Below are 21,289 nucleotides of genomic sequence, written 5' to 3'. Positions count from 1 at the left end.
AAGTGTTTTCCAGTTTGTCTGTTTCCACATTATGCATTACGAGAAAATTTACCTGACACTGCTTAGTTCCTTAACTCATTTTTTCCCCCCTTCATTTAAATAATTGCTCTGTGGTGGGGATGAGGGTTTCAGTATGCATGCTACCCTGGAGAGAGGGCTACCCTAGCCCTGTCTCATAGCAACAGCTTGTGGGCAGGTGAGAAGCATCTCTTCATGGCCACTGCAGCTCCAACAGGCACAGCCAGAAGAGGGGCGCATGTCCCCCTGGTTGGGGCAGGTCCCTGTTCATCTGCCCCTGTGCTCCCCAGACAGACTGAGGAATGCCACAAACTCTGCACTTTCTCTTGGCTCCCTGACAAAAAGGAACAGCCAGCAATGTTCCTGTATGAATCAGGGAGAGGGGAGCTTCAGCCCTCCCCTCCTCCATAAAGAGTTTGAGAGGTGGGCGGCTCATGGCTGGGGCAGTCCCGAGGAGAGGGGGAAGTATGCTCCCAGCCAGCCCTTTTCACCTTCCTGGCAATTCTCTCTTCTGTATGTTTTTGTAAGAAGAATCCCATTCCAGGAACGTATCATTTTCCTGGTATAGCCAAACCTTTGCATTGCTTTAAATGATGGTAAGAAGAAGGTATACACCAAATTTGGTGGTCTAAGCTCTTATGGTTTAAGAGGAGTTCTTGAGCAAACATATAGATGGACAAATTCTCTCAAATATATAGTAGATCTAGGTCACTTTTTAAAAATTAATCCAAGACTTCACTTAGAGATTTCAGATGATTCATGGAATGCCGCCTCCTCTGCCTATGGAATATATATGTAAATCTGTTCTATGAGGCCTTGATAAAAGTATCTTAACAGAAATCTCAAACAAACCCACTTGACAAATTTAAAGAGTATCTAATATGCTTGTTTTAACTTCAAGAATGTCAGGCGTTTCTGCACTCTAATATTCTAATCTGACTTCTTTGCCATTACATATTTCGCACTCTAGAATTTATTTGTGCCAGATAGATTGTTTGGTAGCTGTCCATTAGTCAGACAGGGGCATGCAGTGCTATATTTAGTAAGACATACAACAACTTCTTAGATTACAGATATACACTTCACAAACTGATGAGAGTTCGTACCGCTAGCTCTGGTCTTGCATGGATGATTCAATGCTATGGTTTTTTTTGTTTTTTTTTTAAGTCCTTTATGCAGAAACGCAGTAAGTTAATTCATCTTAAGATCTCAATAAATATTTCCAAATAGCTATAACTTAACAGATTTTATCTGCATGTATGCAATTTTAGTAGATATTGGTAAAAGAATGCAAACCTCAAAAAGCTATGCTAATCACCTCTGGAACACACAATTTAATCATCTGCCAGAAATGTACAAAGGCACGATGTCTCAATTATTGAATCACTGAGTCAGACAAATGAGATGTTCCTCTCTTCACTTACATAAGATTTTAAGGGGGACTTGCCATTATGCATTTATTCTACACTTCCATGCCTTTTTAGTGACATTCCACACAAGTGTGCTCCGTGCAGCGTGATCTCATGTGTTCAGTGTGTGCATTGTCACAGTGTGTACAGGATTCTATTGTGTTTTACAAATGGTATCCATCATACAGTTTTCAAAGGGACATAAGGGCCCAAAAGCAAACTATTCCACTACATAGGAAAGATAGAATGTATGGCAGGAGACCGACCACCGTGGATCATCTTATATGATCTAAAAATCAAAAAGGAGTTGTATAAAAAGTGGAAACTAGGTCAAATTACAAAGGATGAATGTAAGCAAACACAGGTATACAGGGGAAAAATTAGAAAGACAAAGGAACAAAATGAGCTCAATCTAGTCAGAGGCATAAAGGGTAACAAGATGACCTTCTACAAATATATTAGAAGCAAGAGGAAGACCAAGGACAGGATAGGCCCATTGCTCAATCAAGAGGGAGAAACAATAACAGGAAACTTGGAAAAGGCAGAGGTACTTAATGACTTCTTTGTTTCAGTTTTCATCAAGAAGATGGATGGTGACGGGATGCCTAACATAATGAATGCCAGTGGAAATGAGGTAGGTTTAGAAGTTAAAATAAAAGAAAAAAGTTAAAAATCACTTAGAAAAGTTAGAGGTCTGCAAGTCACCAGGGACTGATGAAATGCATCCTAGAATACTCAAGGAGCTGACAGAGGAGGTATCTGAGCCTTTAGCTATCATCTCTGAAAAATCATGGAAGTCAAGAGAGAATCCAGAAGACCAGAAAAGGGCAAATATAGTGCCCATCTATAAAAAGGGAAGAAAGAACAACCCAGGAAATCATAGACCAGTCAGTTTAACTTCTGTGCCAGGGAAGCTAATGGAGCAAGTAATTATGGACTCGACCTACAAAGATCTGGAAGATAATGAGGTGATAGGTAACAGCCATCATGGATTTGTAAAGAACAACTCATTCAAACCAATCTGATAGCTTTCTTTGATAGGATATCACGCCTTGTGAAGAAGAGAGAAGCGTTGGACATGGTATACCTAGACTTCAGTGAGGCATTTGACATAGTCTCACATGACCTTCTTATCAATAAACTAGGCAAATACAACCTAGATGAGGCTACCATAAGGTGGGTGCATAACTGGCTGAATAACATTCTCAGAGAGTAGTTATTAATGGGTCACAATCATGCAGGAAGGGCATAACAGGTGGAGTTTTGCAGGGGTCTGTATTGGGACCAGTTCCGTTCAATATCTTCATCAATGGTTTAGATATTGGCATAAAGCGGACAATTATTAAATTTGCAGATGAAACAAAGCTGGGAGGGGTTCCAAGTGCTTTGGAGGATAGGTTCATAATTCAAAATGATCTGTACAAACTGGAGAAATGGTCTGAGGTAAATAGGATGAAGTTTAATAAGGAGAAATGCAAAGTGCTCCACTTAGGAAGGAACAGTCGGTTTCACACATACAGACTGGGAAGTGACTATCTAGGAAGGAGTACTGCAGAAAGGGATGTAGGGGTCACAGGGGACCATAAACTAAATATGAATTAACAGTGTGATACTCCTGCAAAAAAAGCAAACGTGGTTCTGGGATGCATTAACAGGAGTGTTGTGAGCAAGACACAAGAAGTCATTCTTCCGCTCTATTCTGCACTGATTAGGCCACAAGTGGAGTATTGTGTCCAGTTCTGGGCACCACATTTCAAGAAAGATGTGGAGAAAATGGAGAGGGTCCAGAGAAGAGCAACAAGAACAATTAAAGGTCTAGAGAACATGAGCTAGGAGGGAAGACTGGAAGAACTGGGCTTGTTTAGTTTGGAAAAGAGAAGATTGAGAGGGGACATGATAGCAGTTTTCAAGTATCTAAAAGGGTGTTACAAGGAGGCGGGAGAAAAACTGTTCTCCTTGGATTCCAAGGATAGGACAAGAAGCAATGGGCTTACATTGCAGCAAGGAAGGTTTAGGTTGGACATTAGGAAAAACTTCCTAACTGTAATGGTGGTTACACACCAGAATAAATTTGCCTACGGGGGTTGTGCAATCTCCATCTCTGGAGATATTTCAGATATTTCAGGTTAAATGAACCTTTATCAGGGATGGTCTAGATGGTACTGGATCCTGCCATGAGGCAGGGGACTGGACTTGACAACCTCTGAAGTGCCTTCCAGTTCTAGCATTCTATGAAATACAAGTTTGAGGACAAGAGACAATAATCTTGCAGGTTACTCCAGTAGGACCATGTTTCATTTCTGGAGCTTGCAATGCATGACAACATGTCCCTGGTCACGAGATGGTTATTGCAAAGCTTTAATGAATCAAAGACCAGTTTTATCCATTGATATATACTTGTCATCTGAGCAGTGCTCTAATTCTTGTCATCTCTAATTCTAGTCATATAATTCATCTCTAATTCTTGTCATCATTTCAGCAGGAACTTTGAAAAGGGGCATCGAGAAAGTCTTGAATCCTTTCAAAAATGCTGTACTTGGTTAGCCAGTTGCAGAGGAGAGGGGAGAATCGCACACTTATTTGGTGTAAATATGCCACTTTGACGGCGGTGAATTTCGTAAAATATTTCATGCCTGTCCAACACACAATTCTGAATTCACCATTAACTCAGAAGTTATCATAAACTGGAAATACCCTGGTACCCTGGTACAGCTGCTACATCAAAGAAAAAAATTTGAGGAAAGTCGTGAAATGACCATCTAATTTAGCTGAAAGTCTTAGAGAAACAATGTTGAGAAATAGCTGCAGTGCAGGGGAGTCCAATGCCATATTTATAGAATCATGTATTACATCTCAGTGAGGTAGCTTAATAGCTTTAGAATGCCAAATAAAAGAAAATTCCCATGAACTGAGAGTCTGGGCCAATGAGTGAAGATTTGTAATATGGAATTACTGAATGTATCTTTCACTTCACTCCCTCCCAGCCTGAGATTTCTTGTATTTCATGCCATGTAATTCCATCCTTGCTCTTTTGAAGAAAAATGATCTAGATGAACATGCATGAATACCAAATCTGTAAAAATTAATTCAATTGAATACAAGAGGCTAGATTAATATTCCTGGTTATACGCCCACAGATATCCAGATCTCAGGCCCCTGGTCTGCACTAGGGGATAACTACGTTAATTGCACAGCATAAGTCAAAGTTATCTTAACTTACATTTTGGCATTGTCCACTCTGTGGGAAGTCAAAGGGAACAGACACTCCCTTCGACTTCCCTTACTCCTTGTAGAAACAGGACTACGAACTGGAGCGCCCCTCTCAGATTGAATTAGTGTGTCTTCAACTAGATCCACTAATTCAAACTCTGGTTTATCAACCGTGGCTGCTTCAATATTATCGATAGTGTAGACATGGCCAGAGGGATTTTTGTGCATCACTCCTTTCTGAGGCTAACTCTATACTCGGAAGGTTTGGCGACAGAAGTGCTGTCAACATGCAAAAATTGCCAAAAGTGAAAAATAAGTCAAACCAGTTTTTTTGCCTCGGATTGTCCACATTTCATGGTCACATTGCTAGTTCCGCTGTGGACAGAGCGAAGCTATGTGGGTAAGTATCCCACAGTGCTATGTAGTGGAGAGGCAGAACTGATCCCCGGGCTTCTTGGGAGTCTCTTGTAGCTCTATGAGCTCCCTGCACTGAGCAATGTCAAACAAGCACAACATTTTCTCCAACCCTCCCCCTGCATCAGAACAGAAGCATTCCAATGATGTTTTTTCTTTGTTTCCCAAATGCAGCAGCTCGCTCAGCTGTCAAATACTTCCTCAGAGCTTTGAAAGGGGAGGGGTGCATGCCTCCAGGGCAGCAGAGATCACAAAACACTGAGCACAGCCATCAGGGCTGGCATTGTGGGATATTGGCGGAAGCCAGTTCTCTTGACAAAACAAACAGCAGATTCCACACTGGCTCTTTGTCAACAATGAAGAGAGGGGAAAAGACAAAAGTCTCACTGGGGTGGAATTCTTTTTGCCAAAACTAGGTGTTTTTTCCCCCCTGACAAAGTTGCATTGTAGTGTTAACAGTCTCACTGTTTTGTTGCCAAAAGGGAGGTTTTGATGACAAAACATGCCAGTGTAGACAAGGCCTGAGAAATTGTCTCTAAAATCTGACTCCTATCAGTTCAAAGTTCAGTCAAACACTTGATAGTCTCTTGGGCAATAAGTTCTATCACAGCCTGATGATCTTAGACTAAAGTTTTATCATTCGGAATATGCTGAAAGGACAATCTTCAGTTAGGAAGGATAATTAGCAAGTTATTGATGCAAGGAAAGCATCTTCAAAGTTTGCACTGACGTTTCAACAGATTTCATAATTTTGTACTAAAAGGATTTCAGGCATTAAATATTTTATAGACGATAATAATAATAAAAAAAGTGTATAGCTCTGTTTATTTCAGCAAGGCTGATGAAAGATTGGCTACTTCTCAAGTTGGGCTTCATACCTTCAAGAAACCCAAGTGGACACAACTGACGTTTGGTGCACTGTAATATTCTTAGAGATGGTCTTGGTACACTTTGTCCTGCCTCAGTGGAAGGGCTGGACTTGACCTCTTCAGGTCCCCTTCCAGCTCTACATTTCTGCATGATTCTATCAACTGCTTCAGAAAACATATTGCTTAGTCAGAGTCAAAATAGAGCAGACTAAACAAAATGCCATATCCCATGATTTTTTTGAAGGTAATAATAGATAGGACATCATTTGTAGCACATAAGCCATCTGTTCAATACAGAGGTAAAATATTTGAAAGAATTTAAATTACTCAGTATGATGTCAGTATCACGGACATACTGGCAACACAAAACAAAAGCCACCACAAAATGCTCTGGCCTCAGTCTGGCTAAAAATGGGATTGCTTACTGTTGAGTCTGACAGTGTATGAAGAACAAGTTGTTGAATACTCACCTGGGGACTCTGCCATATGTTCTTGCTTCTCTTCCCTTTCCTGGTACTGAAGTAAATGGGACCACAATGCAGATTTCCCCTGAAAAACAGAACATATAGGAGACATATAAAATAAATGAGAAAGGAGCCAAAGGAAATAAAACAGATATTGGATTAGAGACTGGTGGGTCAGTGGATCCAGGAAGCCACTTTGGGTTTTTGCATGAATTCTTTGTTCCTGAGCAATGAAACCAACAAGAACAGGAAAGGACCACTTCACAGAACAAGTCATTTCCTGTGATCATGAAGCTTTCCCTGAATCCATTTTTCTCTCCCCAGTCCATAACTCCTCCTTAGGATGGAAAAAAAAAAATTGTTATTACAATTTGTGGAAAGACTTCTCTTGAAAGCCTCACAAAACATAAGGAAATGAACAGCTTTGCCCGAAGTGCTTAGATACTTTCAACTCTATTTAGAAATGATTCACCAAAAGGTAGTTTAAAGGGATGGATTACAGGAAATATTTTAGTATCTGCATGTGTAGATGTGCTTTTTCCTGACCAAGTTACCAACCTGTTTGACTTGTAGACCATGGCTCCAGATCCTTTCCAACAGATCACAAAGACTAGCAATCAATGTATTTTCCTCTAGACCTGTTATGTTGGCCTCTCCATGTCCCAGCTCTACTGCTTCATGACCCATCTTCTCTACCAACATACGCTTAGTCTATAAGACATCATGATTTACAGAGTATTAGTAAACGTTCAAGAGTATATCTACTGGCTTTAAATCATCCAGTATCCCTTCAATTCTGGCCACTGAAACATCAGTTCTGATTACAATGTTTATAGTCAAAAGGATATTAATTTTCAGTAAATTTCTAAATAATGTATACATAAAGAGTCATCCAAATATATTTGCATCAAACAGTTTCTTTAACTATTCAGGATGACTTTTCTAGTGAACACAGATTATAACTCTATATTGTAAGCAAGGACTTTTTAAATAGAGGATCCCCAAACCTAGTCAGTTTGTGGACCTCATTTGAATAGAGTTTACATAGGCACCTCTTCTCTAGTTTGTGATCACGCAGACTACCTCTTCTCTCTCCTTCCCAATCCCATAAAATCCCTGTAACATGTCTGGAAAAGGAACGTATTTCTTTTAATGCGAATTAGGAGCCGGACATACCAAGAAAAAGGGGCCACTGCCTGGCAACTATCTCTAGAATACCAGGAGACCAGCTGAGAAAGGCCAGGTTTATGCTGCGTGGAAAGGCTGAAGACAGACACGCAACTCCAGTCGACGCATCTTACATTGCGTTTCTGTGCCGGCCACGCAGCGGAAGGTCGACAGGAGCAAACACTGCCATCAGCTTCCCTTACTCCTCGTGAGGAGCAGGAGTACCTGCTCCAATAGGGGCACCCCATGGAGTTCAATTTAGTAGGTCTACACCACACCCACTAAATCAAACCCTTGGAAGATAGACAGCAGCAGCATTGGTCTTCCATGTAGCATAGATGTGCCTGGACTGATTCTGAAAGGCTTCCAGGCAGAAAACTACCAATGAAACTAATGGAAGTTTGTTATTGGAACGGTCCTGAAACTCCTCCACAAAGACATTTTCACCCTACTTATAGGAGAGTAGAAAATATAAGTTTTTAAACAAGTTACCTTCATGCGACACTCTTTTAGTAACCCTTCCACAAATTTCCAGTTTGTCTGAGCAATTACAGCTGGAGAAAGGTCTGAGAGTTTGGGTTGCCTTAAATTTTTCCCCAAACTCCTTGCCTCCTGCATGTATTTCTAAAAGAAACCGAATTAGCATTAATATTAACCATTGACAGTCAAGCACTGGTATAAAAAAGGCTCAAAGCTAGTAAATCTATGCACTGTTGTGATTTAGCTGAAGCTTTAAATCATTAGAGTAGAGAATTTTAACACTCCACAGGCCAATAGAAAAAAATTCTCCCATGTGATATGTGCAGTCAAAACGTCAAACAGAACTAGCCAGTGAACTGTGTTATTAGCTTGTATTACAGTTAGCCATCAGCATACAAGTCCAAACCTGCATTAAAAACTCTTTGCATTATTTGATTTTCACTAGTAAAAGGGATGAAAACCCAACTGAATAATCTGAAGAAAACAGTATAGAGTTGAATGAAAAATGCTTTTGAAAGAAACTAGAAAAGCAAGTGAAGGAAGGAAAAGGGACTTAGATTTCAAAGAACTTTGGCTCAGGGGAAAAAAAGTGGGATACGTTGGCTCTCGTCAAGACTGACAAACTTGCTTAGTCACTGGTGAGTTTATTTATTCTTAGATTTGTTTTCAACAAAATTCAACTTTTGGAAATCATTTTGGAAAATGAAACTCGAGTACCTGAAGTTCATCTAAATCTGTGGTATCGCAAAGAAGTGTTCAACACCTCTTTATGCAAGTGAAAAAGCTATATTCTTAGCATTTATACAAGATAGGCCTCAACGGTAGGTGCTTAAATGTGAAGAACCTAACTTAGGCACCCATTTTTTAAAATAAAATTTTGTTGAACTCATCCAAAAAAGTACTTAAAATATGCCTGAGGATTGCCAACTTTGATATTTTATTGAAAAAATAATTTAGAAATATGATCATCATATTGTAATGGCTGTCTCCTGCTATAGGTAGCTGTTGCCTCCCACACCCATTAATTCTCTCTGCACTTAAGGCCCCACAAGTAGACTGGATGGTACTCTCTTCAGAGAGTTATACTCACAGAGTTTAATTGGGCTGCAGGACTTACTTTAGAGCTACATAATGTACAGGGAGCATGCTGTCTCTGCAACATTCTATAACTTTCTGTCTGGAAAAAGAGATAACTTTAAACTAGCTTGTTTAATGGAAGCAATATCCAAACTTGTGCTGTTGTAAGTTGACCAAAATTGCTTGAGCACATATGGACAAGTCAGCTCGCCTGTTCAATACTTCTGGTGTGGGCTGAGCATGTATGTCTGGCTATTATCATCTCTAATGGAATCCACAACATTCTTATGCATAAATAAAATGCGAAAGGACAAAAACTTTTAAATATTTTTATTCTTGTGTCACGCAACGATGAAGTTGCTATTTAAATAACAGCGTTTTTTTTTCAACCATTGGTAGTCTCACAATAGTTGTTCCATCTAATTTGTGCCAAAGTAATAAACATTATGGAAACAGCAAAAAGGAAATAGCTAACAGAGATAGACAGAAGTTTATTTTTAAAGGGAAAGGGAAAAAGAAAATAAAAGTGTGGTCATAGTCTGAAGACTGGAAACATTTAGATAACCTTACTCTATTCTACTGCAGATCAAGTCCTAATGTATTATAAAATGACACATTTTTAGTCCTGTTAACTCTCTTGGTTCTGCGAGTTCTATAGAAGAACAAGTTTGCTACATAAAGATCAAGTTGGATTCTAGTCTCTCTGTGGATCAGTATCAATCAACTATCACCACAACCTAAGATTTCACTGCAGTCTTTGCTGGTGGCTGAACATCATAGCCTAGAAGGATGCAACTTGCAATTGAGATCCTAAGCTGACAGTCACAGCAGTGAGGAAAAAAAAACTTTAGAAGCATAAACGTAGCCAGAGGATTGAAATGCAATCCCATGACTTGATTTTCAGTTTTGCTTTTCTGACTATAACCACACTTTAGTAACTACAGGGTGTGCTTATGTGCTACAAAACGGCATTTGAAGTGATATTGAAGACAGTGGTTCCTTATTCTAGTAAAGTCTCTCAAAGCAGCTTTCAGCAAAAAAAAACATACCAGGCAGCATTCAGAGAAGGATTTTTTAGGAGGTCGTGCAGGAGGGGGTGGCCCTTGATCCCACTCCCAGAATGCCATTGAGTTCTGACGAATCAAAAGCTCCTCCGATGGTTAAGAGGAGGCAGATATACCAATGGCAGAAAAGCCCGAAAGAGAGGAGACAAAGCAAAACAAGCATGCATATGTTCCACAACAACAACCACAAAAGAAAGAAAGAAAAAATAAATATATGGCGAAGCACTGAAAGGGTTTTATGTTGAAATATACACATTGCAATATTAAGAACTATATTTACAAAGTCACATTAACATAAATAGCAACAAACTTTTATAAAGGCTGTTTTGCTTGGTTTTAATGAAACTGAATGTTTAACATTGCAATTAAAGAATTAGATTTTACTTATTAGGTTTTAAACTTCAAATGGCAACTAGGGATGTAGAATCCTAACGTTATTGCCAGGCATGAAGCATCAGCCCTGCCAGCCTGCTGGTTAACTGGTTACTCTGGTAAGTATGCTAGTAAGGCTGATGTTTACCAGGCAACCGGTTAACTCTTTACATCATTAATGGCAACAATGATAAAGTTTATTTAGTAATGCTAATGGCAAAACAGTATAAAGGTTTGGTGAGCGTTTTTTGCTAATGATAAAAATAGCACAAGAACTATAGTTACAGTGAAAAACATGGCAGAAAATTGGGGTTTTTTGGAACAATCAAAAGGAGAAACTGAAGAGACAGGAAAAAAAGCACCAAGTAATTGATGTTTACCAGATGTGTGGGTAAACAAAAAACCAGTAACAAGCACTTCCCTTTTAAATGGGCTAGCCAGTGAAAATTACTAATCTATGCAACACAAAAGAGCACCCTTACATTAAATCCTCCTTTTTGTCTCCAAATGGTCAGCGTGTACCATAATATCTGAAACTCAAATACTTTTTATTGGTCCAAATCTGTCACTCCATCCACACAGATGGGTCTGCCTGTGTAAGTGCAGTTGTACGACAGGCATCTGTATCAGCAAAAGTTTGTTTATGGCAGTCTGTTTTATTACAATGCAGAGCCTCAGAGTTCAGTATTTTAAAAACTGATTTGTTCTAAGATGGAAAAATTGGTGTAAAATATCAAGTCTTACCCCCCTTTCATTAGCATTTTTCAATATATGTGATCACAACTTTTCAGCCACAGTAACAATCTATATTAACACACTGCTTTATAGTTCTTCAGTTTAGAAAATTCAAAATCTCTACATCACATGGACACTATTTTGAATATATTAAAATTACATACTATAAATAAACTGATAGATACATCATTTAATGGCCACAAAGGTGAATGAAAACCTTATGATTCCAAAATGTTGGAGGCAGCAAAATACACTTTGATTAGGTCTATGATCTTTGACCGAAGTCCCCTGCAGATGTCACCTACCTCTCTTAAATCATTGTCCAGTCCAATATGTTCTGAATGTTTCCTGCGCTGTGCTGTGGCACTTCGATTAGCCCACCGACTAAAATGATGTAATTTGACAGAAGAGAGAGCTTATGTCAGTGATTTCAGTAAGCCTTCAGGAATCATCCTTTTCAGGAGCACACATGCATAAAAATTTGTGAACTGCAATAAGTATTTGTGATGATGAATTTCAGGCAGCCCTGAAGGGAAGACTTCATGGTAGATGAGAAACCAGCAAGCACCAAGGAAACAACAGGATGCCAAATGCTTGCCAAGGTCTCATGCAACACATCACAAGTTACTAGTGACCAGCTTATGACTGTGTACAGATTAGGATATATAAACCAAAGCGTACAGAAATAGATTTACTTACTTCAACAATTTTTTCCAACATTTTTTAACATTCAATTTGTATACCACTTCTTTGTAAATAACTTATTTGTCAACACTGTCACGAGGGTAATTTCATACTACCTCTCCTTATGTATGTTTGAACAACCTTTACATGCCAACTTGAATACAAGTATTATGTAATATTGTATGAAGCACACCAGCAAATTATGTTATTGCTGCCTGAATTTAAAGTTGAGAGAGGAAGGGAAAAGATTCTACAATACATCTCATTGAGTTGGATGTGGTGAAGATTTGTTGGTTCATTTCTATTTTAAAAAACAGTGACCAGGAGTGTCATTAGCAACACCTTCCTTGGTGACACTTCTACTGCAGAAAATAAATAAAATACACTGGTATGTAGCAATTTACATAATGATTTACAGCAGTCAGTATTCCTTCTTACTAGCTAGCAAATGCTAGCCAACAAAAACTGACCATTACTATTACCTACAGGCAGAGTAGTCCTGCCCACAGGACAGTTGCCTCAGGCCCTGTGCTTTGCAGGTGGTCCATACTTCAGGGGGAAGCTTCAAGGGGTAGAGCCAGGATGGGAAAAGGAGGGGCACGGACAGGGGCAGAAGTGGTATGGGGGCAAGGCCGGAGTGGAGTAAGGGTTGTTCCAGGGCTATGCACTCCTTTACAGAACTACGTGAACTCACACCCTCTTCCTGGCACCAATATTGTGCATTTCCTCAAACCAATGAAAGGAAATACAAGAAAAAACCAGCAGTGGGCCAAAGTAATATTACAAGTTAATTAGAACTTCATTATTTGATTAATTCTTTAAAGGCCTCAGAGGACAGGTGAAGAACAGACATGGTACCTAACTTCAAAGAGAAGACCCAGAGAGACCCAGAGAGATCAGCTTAACTCTGATATATGAAAAGATAGTTGTGCAAACAATTTATAAGCACATAAAGGATAAGTAATAGTCAACACAAAATTTCCCAAGAACAAGCAATACTAAACCAAAGTAAAGCGGTGAGGAGTCCTGTGGCACCTTATAGACTAACTGAAGTGTAGGAGCATAAGCTCTCGTGGGCAAAGACCCATTTCGTCAGATGCATGTCACGAAGTGGGTCTTTGCCCACGAAAGTGCCACAGGACTCCTCTCTGCTTTTGCAGATTCAGACTAACACGGCTACTCCTCTGATACTTAAACCAAACTAAGTTTCATAGTTTGACAGGGTTACCGGCATAGTAGATAGTAAAGTTTCTGATATGGTCCTACTTGATAATCTCGTAACCAAACTAGGAAAATGTGGTCCAGATGCAATTACAACAAGATGGGTGCACAACTAATTCAAATGCTATAAAGAGTGGCAATATTTGCTATCAAACTGGTAGCAATGGTCTGTCCTGAATATGACATGTGATTGTGTGATTTCTTCAGGGTACTAGGAGTAATCAAGAATACTAACAAAAATATTTAGCGTAATTAGTTTTACTCCAAATATTTAGGATTGTATACACTATGTACAATCTTATTTCAGATTTTTAGAGTGCCTGGAAAAATTATATTATGTTTTCCTTCATATCCAGTAGAATACTCTTATCTAAAAGTAGCTATCCAGTACTGTTCCCAGAACTGAATCTTAAAATCCTTAGATTCTAGATCCAGAGGACAACTGTAAAAGCATTCTTTTACTCCAAAGTGTGTTACAGACTCAGTGGAAACACCTTATAGGTTTCTCTCTTTGCAACCTATTACTATTAATTATTTGTATTGCAGCAGTGCTAAGTAGTACCAGTCATGGGTGAGCATCAGACTTTGCTGTGCTAGACACCGTTCAAAATACAGAACAAAAAAATAGTAAATACCCCCCGCCCCCAAGAGTTTTACCAGTTCAAGTAGTTAGGCAGTTCTCTCTTGATACCACACAATTCTTGTGCATCTAAAATCTTTGAAACCCACTTGGTTTTTTAGCAATGGGGAAAAAAAATTGATTACTGCATCAATTTATAAATGCAGATTAAACATACTTTCAGTTAAGGCAGCTATTAAAGCCAAGTCAATCACTCACTGAAAAGATCCCTGAGAGTAAGACAATATATATAATATTATTAAATGAGCATCTCACGTTGAAGCAATTCTTTACATTTATATACAGAGACAATTATGAATAATGCTAGTTTTTAACCCAGTATATTCTATCCATTTTTGGAGGGGGGAGGCGAAGAAAGAGGTAATTCATTCTTTTCCTTTAAACACTAAAGAAAAACCACACGTTTAAGACAAAAGAAAGCTTCTATACCAGCATTTCTTAAACTGTGTTCCGCGGCACATAGTGACCATTTGTCCCTTTTTTTCTGGAACAGTCCCGGATTTAGACACCCAGTGCTAGTGCAGCGCAGCAGCAACTCCCCGCCTCCACCCAGCACGTAAGCAGCTCCCTTGGAGCTTTGCGTGGGCAGCCAGGGCTGCTGTCGGTGGTGAACACTGTTCAGAGCTCTGAGCTCCCATACAGCATGCGCTGCTGTCCGGAAAGCCCTTCCCACCACCGCATGGCCCTTCCCTGCTGCTCCGGGACAGCCTCTGCCATGTGCCACCAGCCCGGCCGCCTCCATCCACAGGCAGCTGCCATTGCTGCTGAGGGAGGATGGGCACTGGTTTGAAAAGGTGAGCCACTCTTGGGAGCTGCCACCCGAGTCCCGGCGGGAACTGCACACAGCTTGGCTGGAGCTCTACAGAGCGGGGTAAGTTCGGGCTCTGCCAGTGCGCTCTATGAACAGCCCTTTCTCCCTCTGCTCCTTCCCACTCTGCTGGGGGAGTGGCAGTGCATGGACCCGCTCACTGTGCTGCACTCCAAAAGCCAAATCTGGGAGGGTGGGGGCTTTCTCCCCTCCCCTACTCCTTATGGGAGCCAAAGCTAGTGTGGAGACTGGAATGCGGCACTAACTTTAGCACCACGGACAGCCCAGCTCCAGGCCCAGCAAGTGGTCCTGCCTTGGAAGCAGCTGGGTCCGGGCCTTTGGGGGCAGCTGGGGCCCAACCAGAGACTCCAGCCCCACAAACTGGAAGGTAAAAGGTGGGGGAGGGGCTTGAAGCAAATTAGGGCATTGGGAGCAAGAGGAAGCAAAGGGACGGGGAGGGGCAGGAAGAAGGGTTGAAAGGAGGGGTGGGCATGAGGAAGGCGGGGATGGAACAAGTCATGTGTGAGGGCACGGAGGGGCATAAGAGGAACTGGGGCAGAGAGTGGTATGGGGATGGGCATCAGGGAGAAAGAGGGCAAGGGGACAGTGAGGAAGGAAGAAGCACCAGGAGGGTGCAGGAATAAGGGAAGGTGCAGGTGCCAGGGGATTCTGAGGGTGAAGCAGAAGGGCAGACACCTGCAGGGGACAGACCAACACCAGAGGAGAGGAGGTTTGTTGGGGGCCAAACTCATCCCCTATGGGTAGGAGGATGGTGGGAAAAATTCTTAGAGGTGGTTACTTCTTGACCCCGAGAGTCGTGGCATAGTAAACAGAAGTCAAGGAATGTAGGTAATGTGTCCCTAATTTTGGTTCAGAAAATATGGTCACCATACACGGAGAGAACAGAGTTCAAATGGCTGTCCTTAAAAGGGGCAAGCTTCCTCTCCCTCTCCCCTCCCGCCCCCCAACAAAAATCCTTGGTGTTCCCATTTAAAAACATTATTGTTTGGTGTTTCTTAAACTTTAAGACCGAGGAACAAACACTGTTCTATACTTTATGGGTAACTTCCTAAATGTATTTCTGGCTAGCAACCACACTGAACTTTTACTGACAATAAATCAATATAATCTTGCAAAACTCTTGTAATGCGCATCATACATTTTACAAATCTTTAAACTTTGAACAGATTAATCAATGCCCAGAGAGGCTAAGAAAGTTCAGCCAAGGATAGTGAGTTAATAATATCAATGCAGAAAACAGAAAAACAGCATGCAACTGTTCTTTTTGAAACCAAGTCCTTACAACTTAATCAGAAGAACTGAGATGCATAGGCTTGCCAGATGGTTTCAACAAAAATACCAGACACACTTGACATTACATCACAATCTACATTACATCTTATTTAGAAAATATCGGACATTTATGTTTTCCTCAATTTGTTTCCCGAACAGAGAGCTCAAATACTGGACTGTCCGGTTCAAAACCAGACACCTGGCAACCCTAGAGATACAGTGCTTAAAACTACTTTGTACAATAATATAATTTTATATACTTATTTATTAAATTTACCTGTTTATATTCTTAATGGCTCATCAGTTAGCTTGGCAAATGCTTCACTAGACATCTTACTAACAGGTAGTTCTATCTGAACATCACTAGACTTAACTTCCCAGATAAGCAGCTATTGCAGAACTAACACAGCATGAAACACAATGCCTTGCAACCAGATAGGAACTGTATGTAGACTTTACAAATTGTTTTCTCTGCATTTTTAAGTTATTATTTTAAGATATTTAATCCTGGCTTTTTAGTTGTAAAGACAGCCTTTACCAAGGCCCAGTCTACGTTAGCTGCGTTACAGTAGCACAGTTATAGTGTGTATGGTGAATACGCTCTCTGCTGATGGGAGAGAGCTTGCCTTTCAGTATAAAATCACTTCCATGAGAAATGGTAGCTAGGATGGTGGTTTACACTGGTACTCAGGTCAGTTCAACTTACATCCCTCAAAGCAGTGGCTTATTGAAAACCAAGAGACATAAGCAGTAGTGTGTAGAAGCCTTTAGCCATCTAAGCACACTATCTTCTTGCAGTGTGAGTGAAAAGAGGTATGCAAGTACACCCTTCCATTTTCCCTAAATGGTGTGAACACTCTTCTAGAATAAGAGTCAATGTTTTCTAGAATAATTGGAATGTCTATTTGCTTGGGTGTTTGTGCGTGCATACACACCCTCACCCCCACCCCCACCCCCACCCCCACCCCCCTTATCTTTAGCCATTAATCTTGGGGCTATTTAGGCACTTGAAAACTCTAGTTTTCTAGCAGATAATTCAGCAGTTAGCTCTCAGGAGCCCTGTACCTAATTCCTATATAAAACAGAAATATATTAGACCCACTCAGCTCTCATACCATGTTCCGACATCTTGTGGCAAGTCACCTGAGGAACACTATCATTTATATTTTTAATATATATTCTTACTTGGTTATTAACTCTGTGGAGAAAGAGACACAGACCCCTCCCACCCCTTCAGAACTCCCAGACTATCTTGGCTCTGGTTTTTATGTAAGAACATCAGTATGACCATATTGGGTCAGATCAAAGGTCCATCTAGCCCAGTATCCTGTCTTCTGACTGTAGTGAATGCCAGGTGCTTCAGAGGGAATGAATAATTTCTTTTGTTTGAAGTCAGCTGCCTATTGATTTAATTGTGTTATTTGAAGGAGAAAATAACACTCTTATTCAATTTTTCCATGTCATTCAAGATTTTATAGATCTGTCATCTCTCCCTAAAGCATCTCTTTTTCAAACTGAAAAGGCTTAGTCTTTTTAATCTCTCCTCATATGGAATGTGTTCAGTAGCCCTCATATTTTTTGTTGCCTTTTCTGCCCGCTTGTCTCCCCCCACCAATCAAATTTGGCCCAACAAAAGATATTACCTCATGCACTTTGTCTCCAAACAATAATGGTGCTTGGTGTGATATTGTCACCAGTGCACCGGCATTGGGAAGGCCTTCCAACAGTTGCAAAAAGGCTTTCCATTGCTCCAAGCCTGGACTGGATTTTAACCAATGATCTAGTGGTGAGAAGCAATTGCTAATGCCTTTTTCAAAGAAGAGTACATTAGTAACACTAGCATCTTTACAGAAATATCAAAATACACCATCTTGTGATTATAGTAAGTCACCACTCTTTTCGAAAGATTAAGACAGTTTACATAACTGACAATTTTACACAAAGATGATCTTCAGCAAAAATTAATAAATAAAAATAAAAATAAAATAAAACAGGGAAAAACCCACAAGAAACAAAATAGGATGGAAATAATTTGTATTAATTACTTCTTATGTGCAGAGTAATGTGAGCTCTCAAACCACCAGGAGTTTAAATAGCTGTTGAACCCGTCACAGAGGCCTGGCTGGCTGTGCAGAGTACAAACCCACCTGAAATCAAATGATATGTGCTCATCTATGCCTCTAGTGCCATTACCACACTTCCACAGCTATACTGCCATGCAAACTCATGCTAGCTTGATAACTAATGAGGGAGGAAAGGGAAAAGAGTATGAGCATCCCACTGGGACTTTGAATCTCCAGGGGGAAGTTGGTTGGAATATTGTGTGAAGCTTTTACAGGAGATAAGCAGGCAAGATGAAGAACTTTTAGAACATTTAAACCCTTTTTTCCTTCTTGGGCCATGTGATGGAGCGCGGGCCAGCACCCAGTGATTAAGGGGTTAAACTCAGGTAGCTAGCAAGGGTGTTGGCAGGGGGCCAGAAGAACCAATGGGAATACAATGCTGAAATTTGGATTGGATATAGATACCTGGTCTGCTCTTCCTTCGTGTGTGCGTGTGGTGGGGGGGTGTTGATTCTAAGGAAAGGGCTGCAAAGAGCAGATGCAGGGTTTAGAATTACCATGCCTATAATAAATATTGGACATTGGAGTGAACTGAACCTTTAAGTACAGATCAGTATGTATTATGAGTAGAAGGAAAAGTGTATCTAGTCATGATCAGGGTATTTTTCTTTTATTTTGGTTGTTTGGTTTAAATTTCTCTGTGTGAATCCATGCCTTCCCTCCCCCATTCACTATCTATGAGTTGTTCACAGAGATTTTCGCTGTATTTTGTTTTACTTAGTTGCTCTGTATGCCTAGCAACCAAGTATGCTTTATCAAGTATATCTTTTGTTTGTTAATAAAAATTACTTTTTTCAAGGTGATGATTTGATCCTCGTGTCCTGGAAAGTAACATACGTGCATGCGTATTTGTCTGCACTCAGAGTGCCGGGGGGGGGGGGGGGGGGGGAGCCCTGATAGACCACACAAGTCTGGCATAGAATCTCAGTATTTGAAAAATTAAACTGTTTTAATATTTAATGACAGAAATCAGATTTTAAAATTAATTTTTCTTTTTACATAAAGTATGAGGACAGTGTATCTAGGCGTGATCTATTTTATTTATTTCTCAGAAAGAAGAAAATGCTGCCACTAATTTCTGAGGACCATCCTTTAGAGTGCCCTGGAACAGGTGGAAAATGTGAGTAGGGAACAATAGGTCACCATAGAATGCACCTGTCATTTCACTTCCACAGTATTCATGAAGGATGTACTCATTTTAGAGGAGAGGCCAGAGAAAAAAAAGTTTCTTCCACTCAAACATGGGGAATCATAAGAGCAAGCCCCTGAAAAGAAGTCTATTGACAAGGAAACCTGGTAAGTAAAACATAAATTACTATTTGGTACTTTAAGATAGGATTATGTGCATGGTGGGAAGGGATTAACAATGTCCATTTTACAAAACATCACATCTGAAGTGGTTAATTTCCATAATATAATAGCATGAAAGTCAGTGTCAAGGTGGTTGGTCCTAAGAACAGTATACAGGCAGTCCCCGGGTTACATGGATCCGACTTACATCCGATCCCTAATTACAAACAGGGTAAGGCAACCCTGCACTAGCTGCTTCCCCCCAGCAGACCAGGGAGACGCGAAGCTAGTGCCCTCCCCCTCCCCAGCAGACCAGGGAGACGCGGAGCGGTTTTTCTCAGCAGACACCTCAGCTTGAGAATAAAGGACTGAGGGAAGTGAGGTGTGGGAGAATAAAACTGAGCTCTGGAGAAATGTTTGGCTAGAGTTTCCCCTATAATATGTACCAGTTCTGACTTACATACAAATTCAACTTAAGAACAAACCTACAGTCCCTATCTTGTATGTAACCCGGGGACTGCCTGTACTTAAAAAGCTCTGTCACATATGTAAGGACTAAACTTCAATACTACATATTTTTCCTTTTCAGAAAATGAAGAGGGGATACAGTTTATGATTTCTATTGACAGCACATGCTGTAGCATCTATGATGCACCAATAAGGGCAGAAGAACATGGAGCGGCTGCATTTGATGTCATCAGGTTATGTGTTCATTTAGTCAACAGCCCCCTCTCATCACCACTAAGATGGACACACTAACACAGAAGGGAAGGAGAAAAGAAAAACCATTCACCTACAGCACAGAAGATAGACTTCCACAAAGAGCAGCTGCAAGGTAAATTGCTTTTTAGGTTTAAACATTCCCAGGAGAGTGCATGAAATAGCTTGATCTTTTGTAACCAGCATTATGTGCCATAAATTGATGACCATCCATCAGCTTCTCTGGCTTTTGTACCCTTCACTCACAAGGAAATTTTACAGCTTTCAAACAAATGGAGGTGTGGAGTAAGCACACTCCCCCTAAGAGACAGCATGTGTGTGTAATTTATATGCAAACACTTTTGAGCTATTATTTCCTTCTACAGGAGTTAGAATGTTAATAAATAGAACAAAAGCTCTAGTAGCCACCAAATCAAAGTGGCATTGAACAGATTAAATGGAGTGTCAAAACCAAGATCAGTACTTTACAATATACAGTTCTGGAGAGAATTTGGGGCATGAGGTGTGTTCTGTGCTAGAATTCTGTAGCAGATTTCTATATTTCACTCTAGGGGATAATAGGAGCCAAGGTTTCTTACAGGGTAGAACAGATTTTTTTTGAGACTTTATTGCTTTAGTAATAACAGGAGGAGATCTTTTAAACATGGAGAAAAAGCTACATAAGACAACTTACAACGATTCCATTTTTCACTTGTCAGATTATGTAAGTGCAAGTGATTTGGTGGAATGATATATAAAACCACCTAGTGCTGCAGGAATTGGTGATGACAATTTTACAGGTGCAGTTTTTCTCTTGGACTCAGTACTAAACCATTTCTCCCCTGTGGTGTTTGGACTGCAGACTCCTCAGTGCAGGGCTCAATGCCTTTAAGGTGACAAACATTACACACAGAAAATAGACATAAATAAATAAATGGCACCGTGGGGCACTGAGGATGCACATTTTTCTTGTCAACTTGAGTTCTTCATGCACAATATTTTACAAGCTATTTTATTAATGCAGAGATAGCCATTTCTCAAAGAACAGTTCAAGGGGTGCCATTTCATTCTTATGCCCTTGGATTGGGGTTGGCCATGGGAGCAAAAAAGTAAAAGGCTCAAATATTGGGTTTTGAGTCCTCTAAACCATCCAGTTGCCACCCCTGATTCACTGTCAGTTACATAGAGTCAGAGTGAGCCAAATACTGCTCTTACTGAAAAACATTTAAGCACATCATTAATATAGAGCAGT

The 21,289-nt window shown here is 40.3% G+C and overlaps 1 protein-coding gene across 4 annotated transcripts in view; it reads right to left on the bottom strand.

Annotated features, from left to right (window-relative positions):
- Positions 1-21,289, bottom strand: part of DENND5B (DENN domain containing 5B) — a 191,149-nt gene that overhangs the window by 35,014 nt on the left and 134,846 nt on the right. For 2 of the 4 annotated variants that reach the window (XM_089782208.1, XM_075940587.2), the window contains 5 exons: positions 11,587-11,663; positions 10,158-10,270; positions 8,044-8,175; positions 6,943-7,095; positions 6,391-6,469 (listed from right to left, as the gene is read on the bottom strand). In XM_089782208.1, the coding sequence (XP_089638334.1) occupies positions 6,391-6,469; positions 6,943-7,095; positions 8,044-8,175; positions 10,158-10,270; positions 11,587-11,663 (554 nt within the window). Of the gene's footprint in view, positions 1-6,390; positions 6,470-6,942; positions 7,096-8,043; positions 8,176-10,157; positions 10,271-11,584; positions 11,664-21,289 lie in introns of all 4 variants that reach the window. The other 2 variants (XM_075940572.2, XM_075940579.2) reach the window with 1 other exon arrangement.

This window comes from Pelodiscus sinensis, chromosome 1 (assembly GCF_052426305.1).
Source record: "Pelodiscus sinensis isolate ZL-2025 chromosome 1, ASM5242630v1, whole genome shotgun sequence".
NCBI lineage: Eukaryota > Metazoa > Chordata > Testudines > Trionychidae > Pelodiscus > Pelodiscus sinensis.
Note: the sequence above shows the minus strand (reverse complement) of the source record. Positions and strands in the feature narration are given on the sequence as shown.